The 19,905-nt window shown below is 34.3% G+C and overlaps 1 protein-coding gene across 1 annotated transcript in view; it reads right to left on the bottom strand.

The window, feature by feature from the left end:
• CDH8 (cadherin 8) overlaps nt 1-19,905 on the bottom strand; it is a 139,974-nt gene that overhangs the window by 41,513 nt on the left and 78,556 nt on the right. The window contains exons 6-9 of the mRNA XM_031614887.2: nt 18,190-18,357; nt 14,206-14,393; nt 11,239-11,492; nt 7,552-7,688 (exon numbers count right to left, since the gene is read on the bottom strand). Coding sequence (XP_031470747.2) covers nt 7,552-7,688; nt 11,239-11,492; nt 14,206-14,393; nt 18,190-18,357 — 747 coding nt within the window. The remainder of the gene's footprint in view (nt 1-7,551; nt 7,689-11,238; nt 11,493-14,205; nt 14,394-18,189; nt 18,358-19,905) is intronic.

The following is a 19,905-nucleotide window of genomic DNA, read 5'->3' as shown; positions in this document are numbered from 1 at the left end:
ATTCTTTTCTCTGAAATCAGAGGTTACAGTCTTTTATTTTGTTCCTCATACCTGAATTTTAATTCTATATCCTAAACTAATGAGTCTGTTTTATATACAGAATGTTTCATTAGTGCCCTCCTTTCCTATTCATATTCCTTCATAATACCGCCACTCCCATACTATTATCCATGTGGATGCTATCTATTGCCATTCATGAGTTATGAAAAACACTGACGGGAAAGCCTGCTGCATGTCTTAATGCACTTTAATAGCTAAGACCAGCAAACTACTTTAGACATCATGCCATCCCTCCACTGACTAATTCTCTTCAACCCACTAGAACCTATGGAGTTCTGTGTAGTCTTCTTTTTACATGCCAATGAATAAAAACCACCGTGCTGGACTCTGTTAGTGCAAAAATGATGTATTATCTAGTTTGAGTTCCAATAAGTCAGAAAAAAAAAGTGAAGTGAAAAAGTTTAATATTCTTACTCAGAGGTTGGTGAGGCCATGGCAGAGGCTGCCGAGAGAAGTTGTGGATGACCCATCCTGGAGGATCTCAAATCCGGGTTAGGTGGGACCCTGGGCAGCCTAACTTGGTGGCTGGTATCCAGTCCAAGTCAGGGAGATTGGAATTAATTGATCTTTAAGGTCTCTTCCAACCTAAGCCGCCCTATGATTCTACACGATTCCTGAGATTCACCTGTTTATACCTCCATAATGGCTTATTTCCTTATCTTTTTAAAACACTGAAATTTACTCAGCTCTAAATTAGAGGCAATTATATAATGCACCAAAGTAACCCCTTAAAATGTTGGTATTATTGCCAAGAATGCCTATAGTCATTTTTACAATAAAAGGCTAAATAAAATAAATGAAAGCATGAGCAAAGGTTTTCATGGCATTTAAATACATCATAGCTGAAGGCTTATTCTAAAGAGTAATTATGTCTCCTTTCCTTTTTAATTATTGCCTTTGTATTTTTTAAGGTAATATAAAATGTAGATAACTTTATTAGAGCATGTGCTGGGCGATGATTCAATTATTGCATTTATATTCTTGGTAAACCATAAAAAGTCTTCTTGGCTTTATGCCCTTTCCCATTACGTGATAAAATTGCCTCATACTTCTTCATTTCAAAAGAATGCAGTTGGTATATGGGTAATTACCTCTGTCAAATAGAACCCGCAGCTTTGTCCTTGAGATTCCTATTCTCCATGCTTGGAAAATATTTTTTTTGGTCTAATCACCATTTCCATTTCAAGATTTTGTCTTTATTTTCATGCTTTGATTAATAATTCACCAGAATTTCCACTAGCTGGGGCAGCTCTAGTACTTTGACAAACATTTTGGTGGAAGGAGATGGATGCTAACAAGCCACTGGCATGCTTTTTGTTTGGCAAGTGTAGCTGAATAACAAGGGTTGCTTGATCGTCAGTCAATCAACATCAAAATAATAGCTCCATGACTACATTGTCTGGAGTGTAAGGAAAACAGAAATTCAATTAAAAACCTCATTCATAGATTTACAACTTGGCTAAAAGGATTACTTTAAGCTAACAAATATCTTCTCCCATTCAGTTCTGCAGTAGGCTTGGAATTGCCCTGGTGACTGATTTGCTGCATGCCTGTGCATGTGTGAGAAAAGAGAAATTCTGGAAGAGCCTTTATGTAACCTGATGAAACAGCTCAAATGGATGCACATTTCATCCCTCTATCTCATGCTATATCTGAAAAGGCTGGAGTCTATACTAATTATAAAAGAACTTGTCTATGCTTGAATATGCTCACAGTGGTGTATCTCATAAACTGTTATAGAGATTTGGTCTGAATGCAATTGAAGAAATCCAGTACTGCAAATGGTCAGAAGAAGGTTGGGAAGAACACACCAATCTCGAACAGTCCACTCAGTGCTACACCAGAAAGCTTGGGAAATTTAAAGGTATCATCATTTAGTTCTCTGTAGAGTTTGTGAGCTATGATTTCTGTCATTTGTTGGTGTGCTTTTCACAAATCTCACAGACTACAAACTGAAATATGTTTAGAAGATTCTTCTAGTTAAATCTGTGATATTATTCAATGAATTTCCACTGCGTAGTACACACATGCTTGAGAAAAGGATTACTTCACTTTTAAAAGAGAACTTCAGGTAAACAGGATGCATTCTAGCATACTTAAAAAAAAAAAAAAAAAAAAAAAGAATTAAATAGAATCCTATATCAAGCAGATCTCAGATATAGTTTAAGAGGGATGAAAATGCAAATATCAGGATATTCGTATTTAAGTTGGAGGAATATTAATGCAATTGTATTATGTTACTAATACACATCTCTCTTGCCCAAGTTAGTTCTTCAGGGATAAGTCTTGGTTTTAGTTTCAAACTACATTACTTCTCCACTTATCGTTGCTCTTGATATATCAATTAACCAGAAATCACTGAAGTATAGGGTATTCCTTACTATTAATGAGTAACACAGTGAGGACACTGAGGAAATATCTTCAATGTAGTTGTTAATGGAAATGGGAATCCATGGAGATGGAGGCATAAAGTTGACAGAGTATAATTACCATATGCTTTGTGTATGTATGACAATTTGATAGCTTGAATGATCTGAATGAACTCTTCAGAATCTGTGCAAACTGTAGCAAAAATGTTCTAATAAATAAATCACGTCTATTTGATTTTCCTGTAGTAGCTGAGAACCATTGACAACACATAACTCCATAAGTACTGCAAAACCTATATAAGAACCTGAGAGAATACTGAGGAGGTTAGCTCAGCTTGAACTCTGCTCTGCTTCGCTGCCCAGCAAAATTGCCAACCAGTTAATGCAAGCAACACAAGCATGTCAATGTGAACAGTAGTTACAGCTATAATTGTACCTTATACAAACTAAAAACTGTATTTATGTGTTCAGATGAATAGGATTACACATGCCTATATGGATCCTCACTTTTCTAGACTTTCCTGAATGTCAGAAATTCCATTTCAAAAAAGTACCAAATAACAAAAATGTGATATGCCTTTGTGGATGTATATACATTTTAAAAAAAGACAACAAAGGAAATGCCTATAAGTTAATCATTCATACTTACTGCACTGCAATTCAGACTCTCAGAGAATACTAGTGTATGCCCACAGATTTGTTCTCTGTTCGGGACTTAGCTCCAGAGGACCCAAATGTAAGAGAAGCAGATTCAGCCCTGACTTACAAAGCAAGGCTATATCCATTCATCATTCTCTCAAGCATCCAGCCGAGAAAACCTCACAACTGTGGCAAACAACTTTAAGCTCCTTAGCTTTCAGTCATATAAGTCCTAACCATATAACAACAACAAAAAATGTCATTAATTCAGTATTTAAAATTCAATCAGTGACAGAAAACAAAGTTCACCTCTCATATCCACAGATCAAAAGGTATGTTCCAAGGAAGAGTCATTTTGCCAATGAGCCTGTTTCATATATGCTGTGATCTCCTAGATACACCCTAGACTCTTTCAGCAGAGTAAACTTGGCCGCAAGCCAATGTAGAAAGAAAATTTAAGAATCAATTCAAAGATTGAATAATTTTTGATATCTCTCTTGCAATAAGCATTAATCTCCGAATTTCTTCAGTGAATTCTAAGCTGTATTTCAGAGGGATTTTTCAAAGAGGTCAAGGTTTTTTTAACATTCTCTTTTCTTACCAATCCTTGTGATATAATACATCAATATAATGGTGTCACTACATGGCCAGAGAGGAAAGAATTCAAACTACAAAGAAGTAAATATTAATTTAAATATATAATGAAGAATGTAAGCATTAACTTACATTAAATATGAAGATCAGTGATGAGTGGTGCCCCTCAGGGGTGAGTACTTTGGCCCTTTAATATCGTCATCAATGATATCATCAGTGGGGTCAAGTGCACAAAAAAAAGTATGGCCAGTAGGTCAAGGAAGCAGCTCCTGCACTCTGCTTTCAGCCAGTGAGATCTCATCGGGAGTACTGTGTCCAGATGTGTTGTCCTCAGGAGACACATGGATCTGCTGGAGCACATCCAGAGGAAGGCCACAAGGGATGGAATACCTTTACAATGACAGACTGAAAGTGCTGAGGCTACTCAGCATGTAGAAGAGAAAGCTCTTGGGAGACCTGATAATGGCCTTTGATTATGTAAGTGAGGGCTATAAGAAAGAAGGGGATAGACTTTTTAGCAGGGACTGTTGTGATAGGACAAAGGGAAATGGATTCAAACTAAAACAGGGGAGTTTTAGACTGGATATAAGGAAAAGATTTTTTATTATGAGGGTAACAAGGCATTGGCAAAGGTTGCCCAGAGAGATGATAGATGCCCCATCCCTGCAGACACACAAGGTCAGGCTGGATGGGGCTCGAGCACCTGACGGAGCTGTAGGTGTCCCTGCTTATTGCAGGGGAGTTGAACTAGATGACATTTAAAGGCCCTTCAAACTCAAATGATTCTATGATTCTATACAATGAAAGCAACTAGAAACCACTTCACAGAGGCTAGAAGGTGTCTTCCAATGATGGAAAAGTAAAAGCAGGGAAATGCTATCCTCCAAAATCTACCACTTTGCACAGGTCTCAGAATATGAAGGTAATACTACATGTGGCACCAGTAGCACAAATATATTTGAATTAATGCTAGAAAGATGCTTGCCTATGAATAGGAAATGTTCTTGTAAATGTAAATAAATTAAATCCCTTTTTTGCCTGCTAAATACTTACACTAAAAAGTCCCAATTAGCTCATGCTTTCTGCTCCTAATTTCTGCTCCTAGTTTTGCTAGACAAGTAAGGTTTAGATTACCTTCTGGGCACTCAGAAAGATTAAAATCAAGTAACATTTAAAATTATCTGGATCATAATCTCTCCATCCTCAAGCTAGGTGAAAATGCAGAAGTAATCTCAGTCTACCCAGACCAATCATATCCAGAAAGATTCCAATTCGGGACAGTGCTTGAGGGTTGATACAAAAGAATAACTTTGTAAAGCTGACAGCAGAAAACTTCAAAAATCTTTCTTCTACTTAAGGCACAAATGTAGGTGCAGGCAATGTACCAGCACGAAGTTCCAAAAAAGTGATTTAAGTTTTGGCAATACTTGGTGTCTATCTATGAAAGTGTTGATAAATCAGGATGTATTCCCACCATGTTGGCAATCATGATGAAAAAAGAATATCACTACTTATGATTGGTAAGCAGTTGTGATGGCAGTGAAATGGTCCAATCATTGTTCATATGAATAGAGGTGAGCCCTGAACTGAACCTGGAAAGCAGCCTGGTTAGGAAAAGAAAATGCTCCTGTATGAATGATAGAAATATATTTATTTTTATGGGAGAGATAAGCAGTACATTAATATTACTCTCAGTAAAAGCATAGAGATGACACTGTTTGTATTTTCATTTGCTGCTTGTGTCTGCCTTTAACAGATTTCTGCTATTTTATAACAGAGATCTTGCTTATTACTGTGTTGTAAAAAAATGTGAAAATGACCATTTTACCCTGCTTTACAATTCTATGAACACATTTAGTTTCTGCATTAGGAATTTATAGTATTGTCTCTTAAAGAAGCAGACATAGCAGTCCATGAAATTCAGCTCTTGTTTTATGTAAATGTCAGATAATCATATTAGGAATGTAAAAACAAAGCCAAACCAACAATAAAAACCCAACTCAATCAACTCAATCATGAGCAGGAACTCAAAAGCTTAGCACTGGATTGGCATTATTATTTTCATAGCCAGTCTGAAAAGAAGCAATTTTACAACACTGATAGGTGTTGAGGCTCCAACAAAGTTTAATGAAAGGCTTATTTCTTGAATACAATAATAATTCTTAAATACAATTACGTTTTTAAAATCTGAAGAAGGCAGACTTTATTCTGATCTGACTTAGAAAAGTGGAATTCTGTTAACTTTGTTCTGGTACACGCATATAAAGGAGGTCAAAGAAGTAAATTGGATTAGTTTCTTGAAAAATTATTCAGAAATAATCTGTAAAATTACTTCACTTTACATCTTTCGATGTCTCAAAAGATTGGAATCACAGACTAATAATTCTTCTCTTGATGCTACTGGTAAATCCTACGATCTGAGATTGCTCAAGTCTTGAGAAAACTGGTATGGAGATTTTTATACCTTTCTCCTTTAAAACTAGCTGAATTATTAAGTGGCTTGATATTAACTTGGTAGTTGTTGGACTGGACTACCAGTTTAAGGAAACTGGAGCTTGCTTTCTTTACGCAATTTGATTCACTATCTTGCTTTGGCTTTACTGCCAGTATTGTCACAAATTTATCAAGGTAGTGTTTACACACAAGATTTAATAGTAATTACTGGGGCATTGTTGGTATTATTGCACTATTAGCAATGAAATGCACAGATTATTAAGGTAGAACACAGTTTACAGAGGTTACAAATGGAGAGCTTATTTTATATTCAGACATATCTCTCTCATATATACATGCATTTCAGTTATCCCTCACAGATTCCTAACATGCTTGTATCTAAAAGCAAGTACCATCAAAAAGTACTGGAAAAGTAATCATCCAATATGGGCCAAATAAGCACCTTTTATTCTCCCATTCATTCATATGTTCATAGGTACAGCACTGTGATATTGAGCACTAAAAGTTTTGGATCATAACACTATATACTCAAAAAAGATACTCTGGGTGAAGAGAAAGCACCAAAATCATCTTGTTTTCGATATGCAAGAATTAGCAGCACAGTTCATCAAGCTCTAAAGACAACTATTCTTACAATAACGTGTCCAGTGTGCACGCACTTATGGGAATTATGCATATATATACTGATTGCTGAATAGATACTTTAGCAGAAATATTTTCTTAGTTTATGTTTCAGACAGATGACGGACCTACTTCCAGGATCTGTTTTTTGCTATGCTATGACTGCAAAATTTATAGTATAAAATATAGAGCTAATATTTATAATAAATTATGATGGCTTATCAGATCCTACCAACAGCACGAATTAATCAAAAACTCTTCTTGATTATGAATGTAGGACCCATATTCCTAGGCAGGGTGACTCTCATGGCTCATGCCTTGGCTTGGGAATACTGATCAGTCTCAATAATGTGTGTTCTTGTCTATAGCTGTGTAATTTATTCATAGGCACCAAAGAGAGCTACTGTCATTCACCATTACCCATGTGTTTAATCATTTATTGTATTGAAACAAAATATTTTTCAGGGTAAAGAACCTCTGGGTTGAATCTATGCTCTACTTCTACAGTAGCAAAGCTTTATTTCTTCTGTCTTATAATAACTCACTGTGATGTTTTCTTCTTCATTTACCCTATAAAACCTCTACAAATGTCACCATATATCTCTTCAAACTCTATCTACTTTATTCACTGAAACAAATGCAGTTTTGAAGATCTTCAGCAGAAATTAAGTTCTCTTAAAAAAAAAAAAAAAAAAAAGTTGTACTTAAAAATTCAGTGTTTCACTTTTTACTGCTATAAATTGTTTCCACTGCACACACTATTAGAAGTAATGGCAATAAAACCAACCAAACTTCAGTATACACAAATACTTACTAGTTTCAGTAGCTACAATCGTTATATTGTGCCACGTATTTGTTTCTCTGTCGAGTGGTGTTGCCAAAGTTATTTTTCCATCTTCTGCATTAATGTTGAACTGTCTCTCAAGGTCAGTATGACGATCAATGGAAAACCTGCAAAATATACATCCCTGTAATCCACTTAATGAAGTTAATGAATCCATACAATCACAATACATTTTATGGAGCCCCCTGAGATTTGCAGTTTTATAGCCAAATGGATTGAAAAGCTCAATAGAATAATAATTTATAAGACAATATGACAAACTCAGACTAAAAAAATAATTAATTATTGCCCAAGGAGTGATTAGCTGTATGGAACCACTATGAAGGTCATAAAATGCCCTCAGGTTCACTAGGTAACATCTTCAAAAGACAGTGCTGATCAAGAGTTAATTACATAATCCATCATATTTATTAGACAGTTTCTATGACATTTCACAGTAATTGCTGATAATTTCAAGTGTAATGCATTAAGCACACAAAAATGGTGGACTTCATGGTTATTTTTAAAAAGGATGAAAAATATTATTTTAATAACAAATTTCAGATTAATGATATGTGAACTATTCACCACACCAATTATTTGATTACAAATCAAGTGGCTGCATGGGCAGAAGCAGTCAGTGAATCACTGCTTACCTACAGAACACTTCAAATGCTGAAGGATTGATTGTTTTATAGATTGACATCACTGATTTTTAAGAAAACAAGTCGCCTCTGATAGATAGTAAGATTTTGCAAATGTAAATTTCTAGGTAAATTATGTAGCTGAAACAGAGCCAAAGAATGTTGCATTTAAATGTTTGTGCAATGTGTTTGGTTAAATACAAGTCACTTTCAAAAATTAGTTCAAAGTTATAGTATAAATGTTTAAAGATTGTGTTTATTAGCAAGGATAGCATAACCACACTGGTAAGGTGTGATAGGACTTAAGAATGAAAACCCATTTAACGAGGAGGTGTGATTTCCTACGCACTGAAGTTTTCTGTTTTTAAACTATCAGAAGAACAAGTTTTACTCATAAAAATGAGGTGTTTCATAAAAAAGTATGATAAAAAATATGAAGTCTAATTTGAAGTGTATGTGCCTAAAGCGAGGCACACACATGTTTGGACATTCAAGTAAACTGATTTTCTAGTGAACTTCACACATTCAGTACTCAACAGTTTAATACAAACTGTACAATCCTCAGCAGTTCTGAAAATGAGGTCACTTCTGTGGAGGAATAAAGCTGCAGGTGCCTAACCTTAGGCAATCATACTTGAAGACATATCTTAACCTCACTTTAATGTCTCCTTAGTTCCCAGGTAAGTATTACAAGTGAAAACTGTGATACTAGTAAAGTTAGTACAAAAAAAAAAATCTTACAGAATTACATTTAAACTTACAGGTCTAAAATTTCATTCAAAAAAATTAGACAAGGACAGCAATTGAGATAATTATTTTTAAGATGTCATTACTTAAACCTAATCTTTTAGTTCTTGCAGTTTATGTAAGGCTGCAGAAATGACTATCACAGCTCTGGTAACAAACTATTATGAAATTCTTACATTCCATAAATGAAATAAAACATGAAATACTTATATGCTATTTAGTTGACTTGGGCTTGATGTAAATTCCATTAAGATAGGACACATTTTTTCTCCAAGAATCAATGCCTTTTTAAACTTCCATTCACAGTCTTCCTTACAGTACATTTTCTGAAGTTACAGAGGTGTGAGCATAACGTCTTTGAGTTTGTTATATTGCACTTCATCTCATCCCAACAGTATGTATTCACAATGCAAAAACAGCATTCGAAAAGAAACTTTTGTAACATCAGTTACTCAGGTTCACAAGACCACGAAGAGCTAAAACCCTCTCCTGATTTCAATTTGATAAATATTTGGTACAAAATAAAATAAAACAAAATAAAAAGTCTGCCAAGTCATAAATGTGGGAAAACTAATAATACATTTGCAGTTTCCTTTTCATGCTAATTGTATTATAACTCTTTTTAATGGAAGCGTATTGTCAGATCCATAAGCTAAACATAAAATGTACATTTCTCTAAAAAGGAGAGAAGAATATCTTGGGACATAATATCTGTTTTCAAATTCCCATAAAACCAGCACAAGTTATGGAGAAGTTTTAGTTAGTTTATGGCAATTATAGGAACAACTCCAAAGTGGTTTAACAGAAGACTTGAAGTGATTCTTAGTCCTTCTGTACTATTAATACTGCTGTTATGACTTAGTTTGGTCTATTCTTTATTTGCACAAATGTAAATAAGAGCAGAAACTATTTTTGCTGCACCTACTGAGATTCAAATCAGAAGACTGCTACCCTGTCAGTGTTTAATCACCACTGTTAGTTAATGACAGGCAGACAGGACATGCTACTTAGTGACAGATAAATGGCTGCGCTGTTAGGGAGGCAGAAAATATCGAATCTAGGTTTTTAAGGACTGCTGTGAATTAAGAAAATGATCCACCATTGCCAAAGATGAAATCTCTTCCAATATGAATGGGGAAAACCTGCCACTGTGAAGCTTATCTCTCCACAGAGAAAGACACTGAAAGGCAGTGATTTATAGGAGGGCAGAAACAGTATAGGAGGAACGATTATTACTCATGCTTTTTGCTATGCGCTTGGATCAAGCTTTATCCAAGATAATTTACTGCAGATAAAAAGACCATGGTTATAAAATAACAACAGAAACATGAAATAAATACTACTGGAATCAATAGATTTGTATGCTAATAGATGATAATCTTTCAAACCTTATTACACAATAAGCCAGAATTTACCACCCTTACTAAACTACAGCACAGCTCTACAAGTAGCTCAGCTGAATTCACTGTGTCCCTTTCCCAGGACAGATGCACGTAGTCTATATGCGGTAAGAGGTGATCCTGGAGCACATGACAACACATGCTTCTGAAATACATATGGTGCAATAAGATTACTAACCAATTATTAACCACATTAGTACACCTTTTTTTCCCCCAAATGTACTTTTACTATAAATATGATGCTATGCTGTTTGTTTTCATAATGCTTTTAGCAGTACTATGCATAGGAAATAAAATATGGTTTGATAACAGTCTCGTCACTGTTTAACAAAATGGGAGGGCAAGATGTGTTATCATGGAAATGAGACAAAAGACACAGATCTGATGAAACTGGAATAATAGATTTTGTTCAAATTAGAAAAAAAAGGGAAATAATATAAAAATGAAGGTGCAGAAGTCATTTGGGCATCATAATTTCTGATTTCCTCTAACAAAACCAGGGAAGAGTTTAGTCAAATAAATACTGAATATGATTTTACAGTCTTACAGCTGCATAGAACGAACTTGACATTGTTAGTGTAGAAACTAGCAGATTATTTAAAATAAATACATTGAAAATCCAACCTATCAGACCTCTTACCCTTTATTTCTTAATTTCATTGCATTCCTACTGTTTGATAAGATTATTTGTGTAGAAAGGAATATTTTTGTGATTTTGAAAATGATACAAATTGATCAGTCTAAATTCACAAGGCGAAGAAATCCTATACAAGCATTTTATAGAGTAAAAACAGATGGAGAACAGCATTATACATACAGTGTATAGAAAAATATACTTAGTACTCTGCCAGCAGTTTTTTTCTATGAGAACTTTAGAGCTGCACTACCTTATAGGACTGGAAGACACATCGGGGTCATGGGCTGTCACCTGACCAATCACAGAGTTAATAGCAGCATTTTCATGCACTTCCAGTAGGTATGTAGGTGATGAAAAGACTGGTGGCTCATCAGCATCCTCTACTACAATTTTTACTGTTGCTGTATCCTTGAAAGGTCCTCCACTGATGAAGCGAGGATCAATATGAACGTTGGCTGCTTCTACCTTCAGAGTATAGGATTTTTTGGTCTCAAAGTCCAGGGGCTGTTAAGAATGACAAAGACAAATGTCTTTTACTAATGGCCACAGAGAAAGAGCAAATTAATATAATGCTGATGGATGAAAGTTATGTGCATTTAAGCACATTCAGTGAGTTTTTATGCAACCACTTCCCACTCCCAGAAATCCAAACGGTAAATTTTCTAGGCATATATTGATACATGTTTATTAACCAGCCTCAAAGAAAACAAGAGTGTTTTCTTGCTTTTCACAATAAACTTATCACAATACTCTCTTTCATGAATTATACCACTACAATTACGTACCAGATAAATAGAGCAAATTTGTTGGTGATGATGTGACTTGCATAATAATCATGCATTTAATCAGTGCTTTGTTAGTTGGAGATAAGAAAATACTGTATACAAGATATTATCACCATGAGGAATAAATATTTAATTATTTCCAGAACTACATGAGAAAGGTAAATATCTAGCAGTTATAATTTGTTGGACAGGAGAGGCATTAGATGGAAAAACTTAGAGCTAATCATATAAGAATGTACTTCAATATCATTACACTTCAGATAACTCTGCATTTCTGTTTAAAGGTGTAAATGAGGTAGACATCTCTCAGAAATTTCTTCCAACTGTAGCAATACTTAATTCTATACCTTATATTTTTTTTTCAGAGGGGGAAATACAAAACTGATTACTTTATTCCACCAATATACCTGTCATGTCACCACTGCTTTTACAATTTTACAGCCACATATTAAAACAGAGAAGATAAAAACACGGTGGATTTAAAGAAACGAAATACCAAATAAAAACCAAATCTGCAACAGTTCTGAACTATAGAATTTTTCATTATAGGAGATTCAAGTTTGTATCTTGAAGCACACCAGTATATTCACTGTATAATTCTCTTGTGTCTCACAATGATTCAAGTTTCAAAGATGCAAATTGCCAAGCACTGGAAAGATATTAAGATTTGCATTACAATGTCCCAGGGATAGAAAGAAAAAGACATAGAAACTCTGAATCTGCAATGCAAATACCAGCAAGAACACAAATAGGAATAGCAAATCTCTTTCTGTCAAAGCATTAAATATGTGTACTTTTGAATTTTGTTGATTTTTTTCAGGTATGAATCGAGGTCTAATGGGATTTGCTCTTTCACACAAACTCTAGTAAACATGAGAAAACCATGCTTCTTTAGCAGGTCTTAAATTAGCAAGTTTTAATACTTATGAATTGTGATTTATAAATCAGAATATTCACAATTTGCCAATCATAGCTCTTATATCATTTCTTCAATTGCATTTCACATGCTTTATAGAAATGACAGCACCTCAATACATGTAGCCATTCTTAATCAGACTATCAGATCAAAAATTTACTCTGAATTGTGTAAAACCCACAAATTCATGCTGGAGAAATTCTGCTGGTAAACAATACCCAACATACATTACCTACTGCGACAGAACCAAAATGATAATTGCTGTCAAAATGAATATATGAAACAGCATTATCTTAGAGACGTATTATGAAATGAAGTCAAGGGAACTGGGGCAAAAGGCTAATTGCCTTAGTTTAGAAAGGAAACCACAACATATGATAAATCACAATAAGGAAGATCAGGGATGGATATCATCATTTACTCTTTAGGAAAACAGATCTAAATTTAGATATACACCATATTATTATTTTTCTAGGGTGCTAACCGCCTCACCGAGAAATAGAAAACATAAACTTCTGACAGCTATTCTGTCTGACCTCTTTAATCACAGATAAAACTTAAATATTCATTAACAGTACTCATTGGATTCCTCTTTTGTATTGGGATGTCATGTTTTCTTTTTCACTTGTTTTTATTTATTTTAAACAAGGAATCATTTACTGTGCTTTATGCTACATATTTAAAAACCTTCATACCAGCATTATGAGTTATACTCAAATCCTTCCTTAGAACACAGCATGAGTATCTACTCTGCTCTCCTTCAACAGAAAATAATAAAAATCAATCCTGCAATTACTATATCACTGACCTTACTAGCCACATTGTGTTCTAGATTTGCTGAATCCGACAATATTTATGTATATAATTGGATGCCCCTTTGGTTCTGTACACGTAAATACCACACCACACATACATTAAGACTGTGAAAGCATAGAAAAGGAAACAGTGATGTCGTTTTTCCTTGGGCCCAAATTTGGCAGTTCTCATTTCAAAACTGAAAAGGTTCACTGAAATCACTATTCCTTGAGCAAATAGAGTTCAACAAGATAAAATTTGGAAGACTGAGTCTATTATACATCGAGCAATTTACATAATAAGGTATGATACTTTTTTTTCTCTAAGCAGTATTTGACCAGCAATATAGTAAGTGAGAGAAGCAGAAGCATTTGATGAGTATTCATCTAAGATTGTAGGAAAATTTACATCACCAACAAAACAAACTCTGATACACTCTTCCCCTTCAGAACCAAGGAAGAAAACCAGTATCATTTGAGCACATGAAGTAGTGGCTGGACTCAGGAAGCCCGAAGCAGATTCAGTCATGCCCAGAATAGAAAATCCTGCCATGGAAATCTTCCCAGCTGCCACCTAAACAGCAGCTCCGATGGACATTGCTTATACATCCCTACTTTTATCAGTGTGGTTTGACATCTCGTTCATAGATTAAAGGACCCTTAGAAATCCAGCACGTTCCAACAGTCTTCAAATAAACTTTTATTTAAGAGATACAATTTACCTTTCTCACTCTAATAACGCCATCCTGAGTTTGGGCATCTGTAGTGATTTCGAATATATCCATTCCATCTCCTTCAATAATATCATACGATGATTTAGCATTTTCTCCAATATCCAGGTCATTTGCTTTCACCCTTCCTATGGGTTCACCAAGAGCAACATCTTCCATTACTGAGAAGTGATACAAACCTTAAGAATAAGAAGAAAAGACTAAACATTACATCTGATTCCAGTATTTCTTGTGTGCTCTTCATTTGTTTATATTTCCCCAACACAAACTCCTGAGATGTGCAAATGATACAAATCATATTTACAGGAGTTATTTACTGAAAACAGCAAAACATGTTTCTTTCATAGGAATGCTCAGATTACTGCACGTGAATGTTCTTTTCATTACAGTTGCATTCCGCCTCCTGTTGCACGGATGCTCACTGTTACTGAACATAAATATTAAGCTAATTTCAACACCGTAAATGTGTCATATGCTATCTACTGCAGGTACTGCTGAACTTATCTTTGTGTTTACAGACTTGCAGCTATGCTTTTGATGGAACTCAAATACAAAAATTTGGTTTTTTTACACAGTAATACCGTAAAGATGCTATTTACAATTTCTGATCTTTATTAACCTTTTTACCCTTAACTTTTACTTTGATCTGGTTTTGGCTTCAATCACTTTCTACCTCACTTCTGTAGTAAAAATTACTCAATAAATGTTCAAGGAAACCCACCAACTTTGTGCTGTAAAAGACACAATAACTTCTCATTCTGTTCATTATTGCATTTACTATTTGTAGATTTTGACTAAAGTCTGATAGAAAAGGCTATTCAAATCCTCAGCAATTTTATTTCTTCGTACCACACTCTTTAACCCACCTGACTTAAAAAGGCACATGCATGTTTTACATTAAAAAAGTTTTACTAAATGCCTTTTTTAAAAAAACTTTTGGTAATTTAGCCTTAATGATGTGATGGTTAATATACAATCCAACCAACTGCAGTGATTCTTAGTAGCTAAATTAGTCAAAAAAGAACTGAAGTTTAGGAGGTAAGACTGTTAAGAACAATAGCAATACACTTTGAAGCTGGACTTTTTTCGTCACAGAAGTTCTACGAAATTCTGTAATGTGCAACTGCAAATTTTCTAAAACCAAATTTTTTCCAATGCTTTCAATGAAACTATTTGTGAGCTGATTACCGCAGCAACAGTAGAGAGTAGGAAAGGAACCATAAGAAATGCACAAATCAATACATAAAGTTTATGTATGGCCTTTTCTAACATGATCTCTTTTTCATTTCAGTTTCTAGGCTAAATTACTGGAGATAATTTGGAGACTATCAAAATTGTTCCAGAACATTCAGAATGGCTCACCAACAGGAAGCTGGTAAAGCAGCCCTAGTACAGAAAGCACCTCCATAGATGAAATTATGTATTGTAATTTATGCTGCTACCCATGATTTGTGGATTAAGTCTCCAGACAGGTGGCTGCATTTTCGGTTGATATATTTTTTCTCAGATTTATTAATACAGCTTACAAAGTACTGTAAAAATATTATTATGATGATGATGCAGGTGACTCTTTTATATAAATTATTCTCAAGTATTATGAAATGTCCTGTCAAGATATCATAGTTCAGAGCTGACCAAAAATAAACATTATGCATCTCTGAAAAGCTTTGATTTTCACAGCAGTGCACAGTTCTTCTCAGTATAATCTATGGTAAACTGCCAGGTTAAAAACTGCAACGACTTTTAAAATGCCTCTAAAGTGATTTTAGAGAGATCATAGAAGTAGTGAAAGTTCATCTTTTTCATTTCTAAAACCCAGGAGGCTAACACTCTTTGAAATCTAACTATAAATATACATTTCTGTCCTGCCTGGAAACAATAAACCTATAAAACACACTGCTTTCTGAGTTCATTACAATTTATTGTGAAAGCAGCATGTATTACATCTTATGAATTTATATTTCATTCTGGTTAGACTCTATTTTAAGTTTGATCCTTTCTTATTTTCCTTTCCAGGCAAATGCAAACTGTGCTTTAACAGTATAAAAAATGTTACAGACTTGATCAGCTCTTCTGTAAGGTTAGAGTCATGACTAATCTGTAACGTTTGGCAGCATGCTTGGAATACTCAGTTTTAAAAGGCAGAATTTGTAATAGGATCTAGTTATAGTATTTACTACAGCATGCTCTCATTAAATGCATTATATACATATTATAAAGCTATAGTACACACAATTTTCTTTTTCTAATGAAGTTGTACAATCATTAGCGTTACAACAAAGTTGTTATTCCTAGATGGCAGTTTGAATTCTATGCTGCAACCCACTTGCTATAACAGCTTTGAAGACAGCAATTCACTCTTTGTTGAAGGAAAGCTAATCTACATTTTTCATGCAGAAAATATATTTCAGGGATTTGTGATGCAGCTTTCCTCATCCTACCCAGTCAACATGTCACTGTATGCAAACTATAGGAGAACAGATATGAGTAAACTGCAAAGGGAAAATACAGTTTCATCTCCATATGCATTCAATTCTGTGCTTCCTGCTGAGCCCTTCAGCAAATGTACCAATTAGCATCACTTCTGTTGCTGACTTTCTGACCAGCTTTTTTCAAACTGGCTGGCAAAGGCTTTTTGACACAGAAGATGCTGATACAAATACAAAAGTCATGCAAGGTGGTAGAAGTAGATCCACAGTCACAGGTAGAGCTACTGTACATTTCAGGTGTAAAAGAAGTGTCCCTCTGCTTTCTGGTGATATGGTTCAACCGGGATTCTCATCTTCAGATGTGTATATTATTAGGGGACTTGTCATCATGTGTTGAAAAACACTACTCCACAAGTGCAAGCCATGCATTCTCAGAATAAAAAATACATGCATTCATCTTTTATGATGAGAAAAGCATTTACTGTGCATAGAGTTTTTATCTGTTAAAAAAACACTTCAATGAGTTAATTTTTTTTTCTTTCTTTCTTTGCAAATAGCTTTTACCTCTGCTTATTTATTTTATAATCCTTCTCCGTATATATTTTTATGTGCTTTTTTATGGGGTTCACATTTATCACATGCTGAATAATGAGTCAAGCCCATTTCTCTCCTTGTGTCTTCAGAACACCACGAAAGTGGACTTTAATTGATGTACTTATGGAAAAGGAATAATTTTACATATGGTGCATAAGTACCTTGTTAGAAAAATATGCTTCTAGAAAAGTAAAAATTAGATGAAGTCGAGATGTGAACACTCTCCTAACCCAATACAGACTCTTAATATTATACAAGTTTTTTCAGAACAAACTGGATAACAAGGTAAGTTTCTGATAGCGTATTAGATTGTACCTGTTCCAAACAAAATCGAACCAGTTATTATGCTCTTTCCTTTTCTTTCTTTCTGTTTGTCTTCATCTTTGAAATACACTACAAAGCTTGTTGAGAATCTCAGCAGGATGCCAAATCATTTTAACCTAGCCCAGCAAGATATCTATTGGAACCACAGCAGTAAATATGGATTTTGAATTAGACATCAACAATTATCTAGACTCAGACTTATTTTGTTTTCTTCACTGTTACCTAATTAGTCAAATCTTTCTTTCTTTTTATCAGTTACATATGTCTTTTACTGGTAGTATCCTTGGTCTGCATGAGATGGAAGTGCATATAAAAGCAACTAAAACTGCACTGAAAGGAGAAAACACCATAATAAAAAAAGTGGAAAAAAAAACAACCCGAGCCCTTTTGTATGTATATATAAGAGATAACAAGGAAAACAGAAGACATTGTAACGGGCATAATCCCCTCCTTCCTAAAGCTATTAATCAGATAAAGGACTATTAATCTTTCTCTGGTACCAGCTGCATATTTTTAAATTACATTACAAACCCGGGCAACGTGATGATTAAAAAAATCTAGATTAAAAACAATTATGAAAAGTGCTATATAGCATTCTTAGAGAATATATGTACATAATGGCACTTACTCTGTGCAAACTTAGGAGGATTGTCATTAACATCAGTGAGTGTAATTGTCACTGTTGTAGTTCCAGAAAGTCCACCCATATGTCCTCCCATGTCCTTTGCTTGGATAACCACAAAGTATTCTTCTTTGGCTTCTCTGTCCATGTTGGGAAGAGCTGTTTTAATTATAGCTAGAATAAGGACAGGGGAAGAAGACCATCAGCTACAGATACAAATTCAGTTTTGCAGTAATTTTATGTACATTGGTAAATTTTGGTATAAAAACACTAAAGGTCCAGTTAAGTTGTCTGTTAGTTCCAAGGACAAAGAAGAAATTCAGGTTTTTTAAAACAGTGTATTAGTGCTTTTTTACTTTGATTTAATTAAAAAAGGCAAGGAAATTGCAGTCAAAACTGAGAATGTTTTTTCTTGATAAACACTTTGGTTTCTTTCCTATCCCTCACAGAAATCAATCATTTTTCCATTGAATTAAGAAATTAGGAATAATAATAATAATCCACCCTGCAATTAACTTCACTGTTTTAAATGAGTGTGGTAACACAGGCTATCAGAGTTTGGTCTACATTAACTTTTTTCCTTAGTAGACCTGAAACATTGTTTCAATTAGTTTTGTATTAAGCCTATTAGAAGTTCTTTTCCATTATTATTTTTAGGCAGACAGTTTTCCTGTTTTTATTTTATGTTTTAAAAAACCAACACCGTGATTTACATAGTAAAACCAGGCCTACAAAGGACTTAAAAAAAAGATGCCACATTTACTGTTCTTTATTTTACTCTAAAACTCAAGTTAACTCAAATTAACTATTTCAATGAAGTGATCATTTTTTCCTAGGCTTGTATTTTAATTTGTCATTTGATGTATAAAACTCTACACCCCTTGTCTATGGTATGAAAGATAAAAGAAAAATTAAAATACCTTAAAAAGTATCTACATCAGAATTCCAGCATGTAATTTTTAAAGAATAAAACTTGGGATTTTTTCTCAATGAAAATACTAACACAATCTGTAATTTCAATACTCCTATCTACTGTCTTAGTCATAAATTATTTAGTAGAGGCTGAATCAAAGATAAAGTTTCTGTTTTTAATAAACAATTCCACTCACTAAGTACTAATAGGCATACAGCACACAGAACATTAACTCATTGAACATTCAACCTGCTCTACTTCAACCCAGAAACATATTCAGAACAAAACCATAATCACTTTCAGCATCCTATGATGGATAACAATGATATGTGTCAAACAGGAGCATAGTTTAAAAGTGAGATAAAAGAATTACTAAAAAACTAATGTAAGGCATGTAGATGATGTTGAAAATTGTATTCAGAAAAGTTATCAATTGCTTACTGTCAAAATGGATAGATGGATGAAGTGGCTCATATGATTTTTTCTGCTTCTAGAATCATTCAGTATTTTTTGAATGATGGAGGACAGGAAAAACTTATCAAGTCTTTCAGATGACACAAAGCTGGGAGTAGTTGCAATCACTGGAAGAACAGGATTAGAGTTCAAAATAATTCTGACAGATAGGCTAGTCTAAAAAAGTAGGGTGCAACTCAGTTTGGCAAGTAAAAGTATTTTGTGTGGGTGAAACAATTAACTTCACGATTACAATAGAGCAGATGACTCATGAGAAAGAAAAGAATGTGGTGTCAAAAAGAGCTGAATATGAGTCAACTGCATTTTGTTGTAAAAAATGTTGAAACCTTTTCTGA

Source organism: Phasianus colchicus, chromosome 13 (assembly GCF_987193195.1).
Source record: "Phasianus colchicus chromosome 13, bPhaCol1.hap1.1, whole genome shotgun sequence".
Lineage (NCBI taxonomy): Eukaryota > Metazoa > Chordata > Aves > Galliformes > Phasianidae > Phasianus > Phasianus colchicus.
The sequence above is the reverse complement of the archived record's forward strand: the minus strand, read 5'-3'. Positions and strand labels throughout refer to the sequence as shown.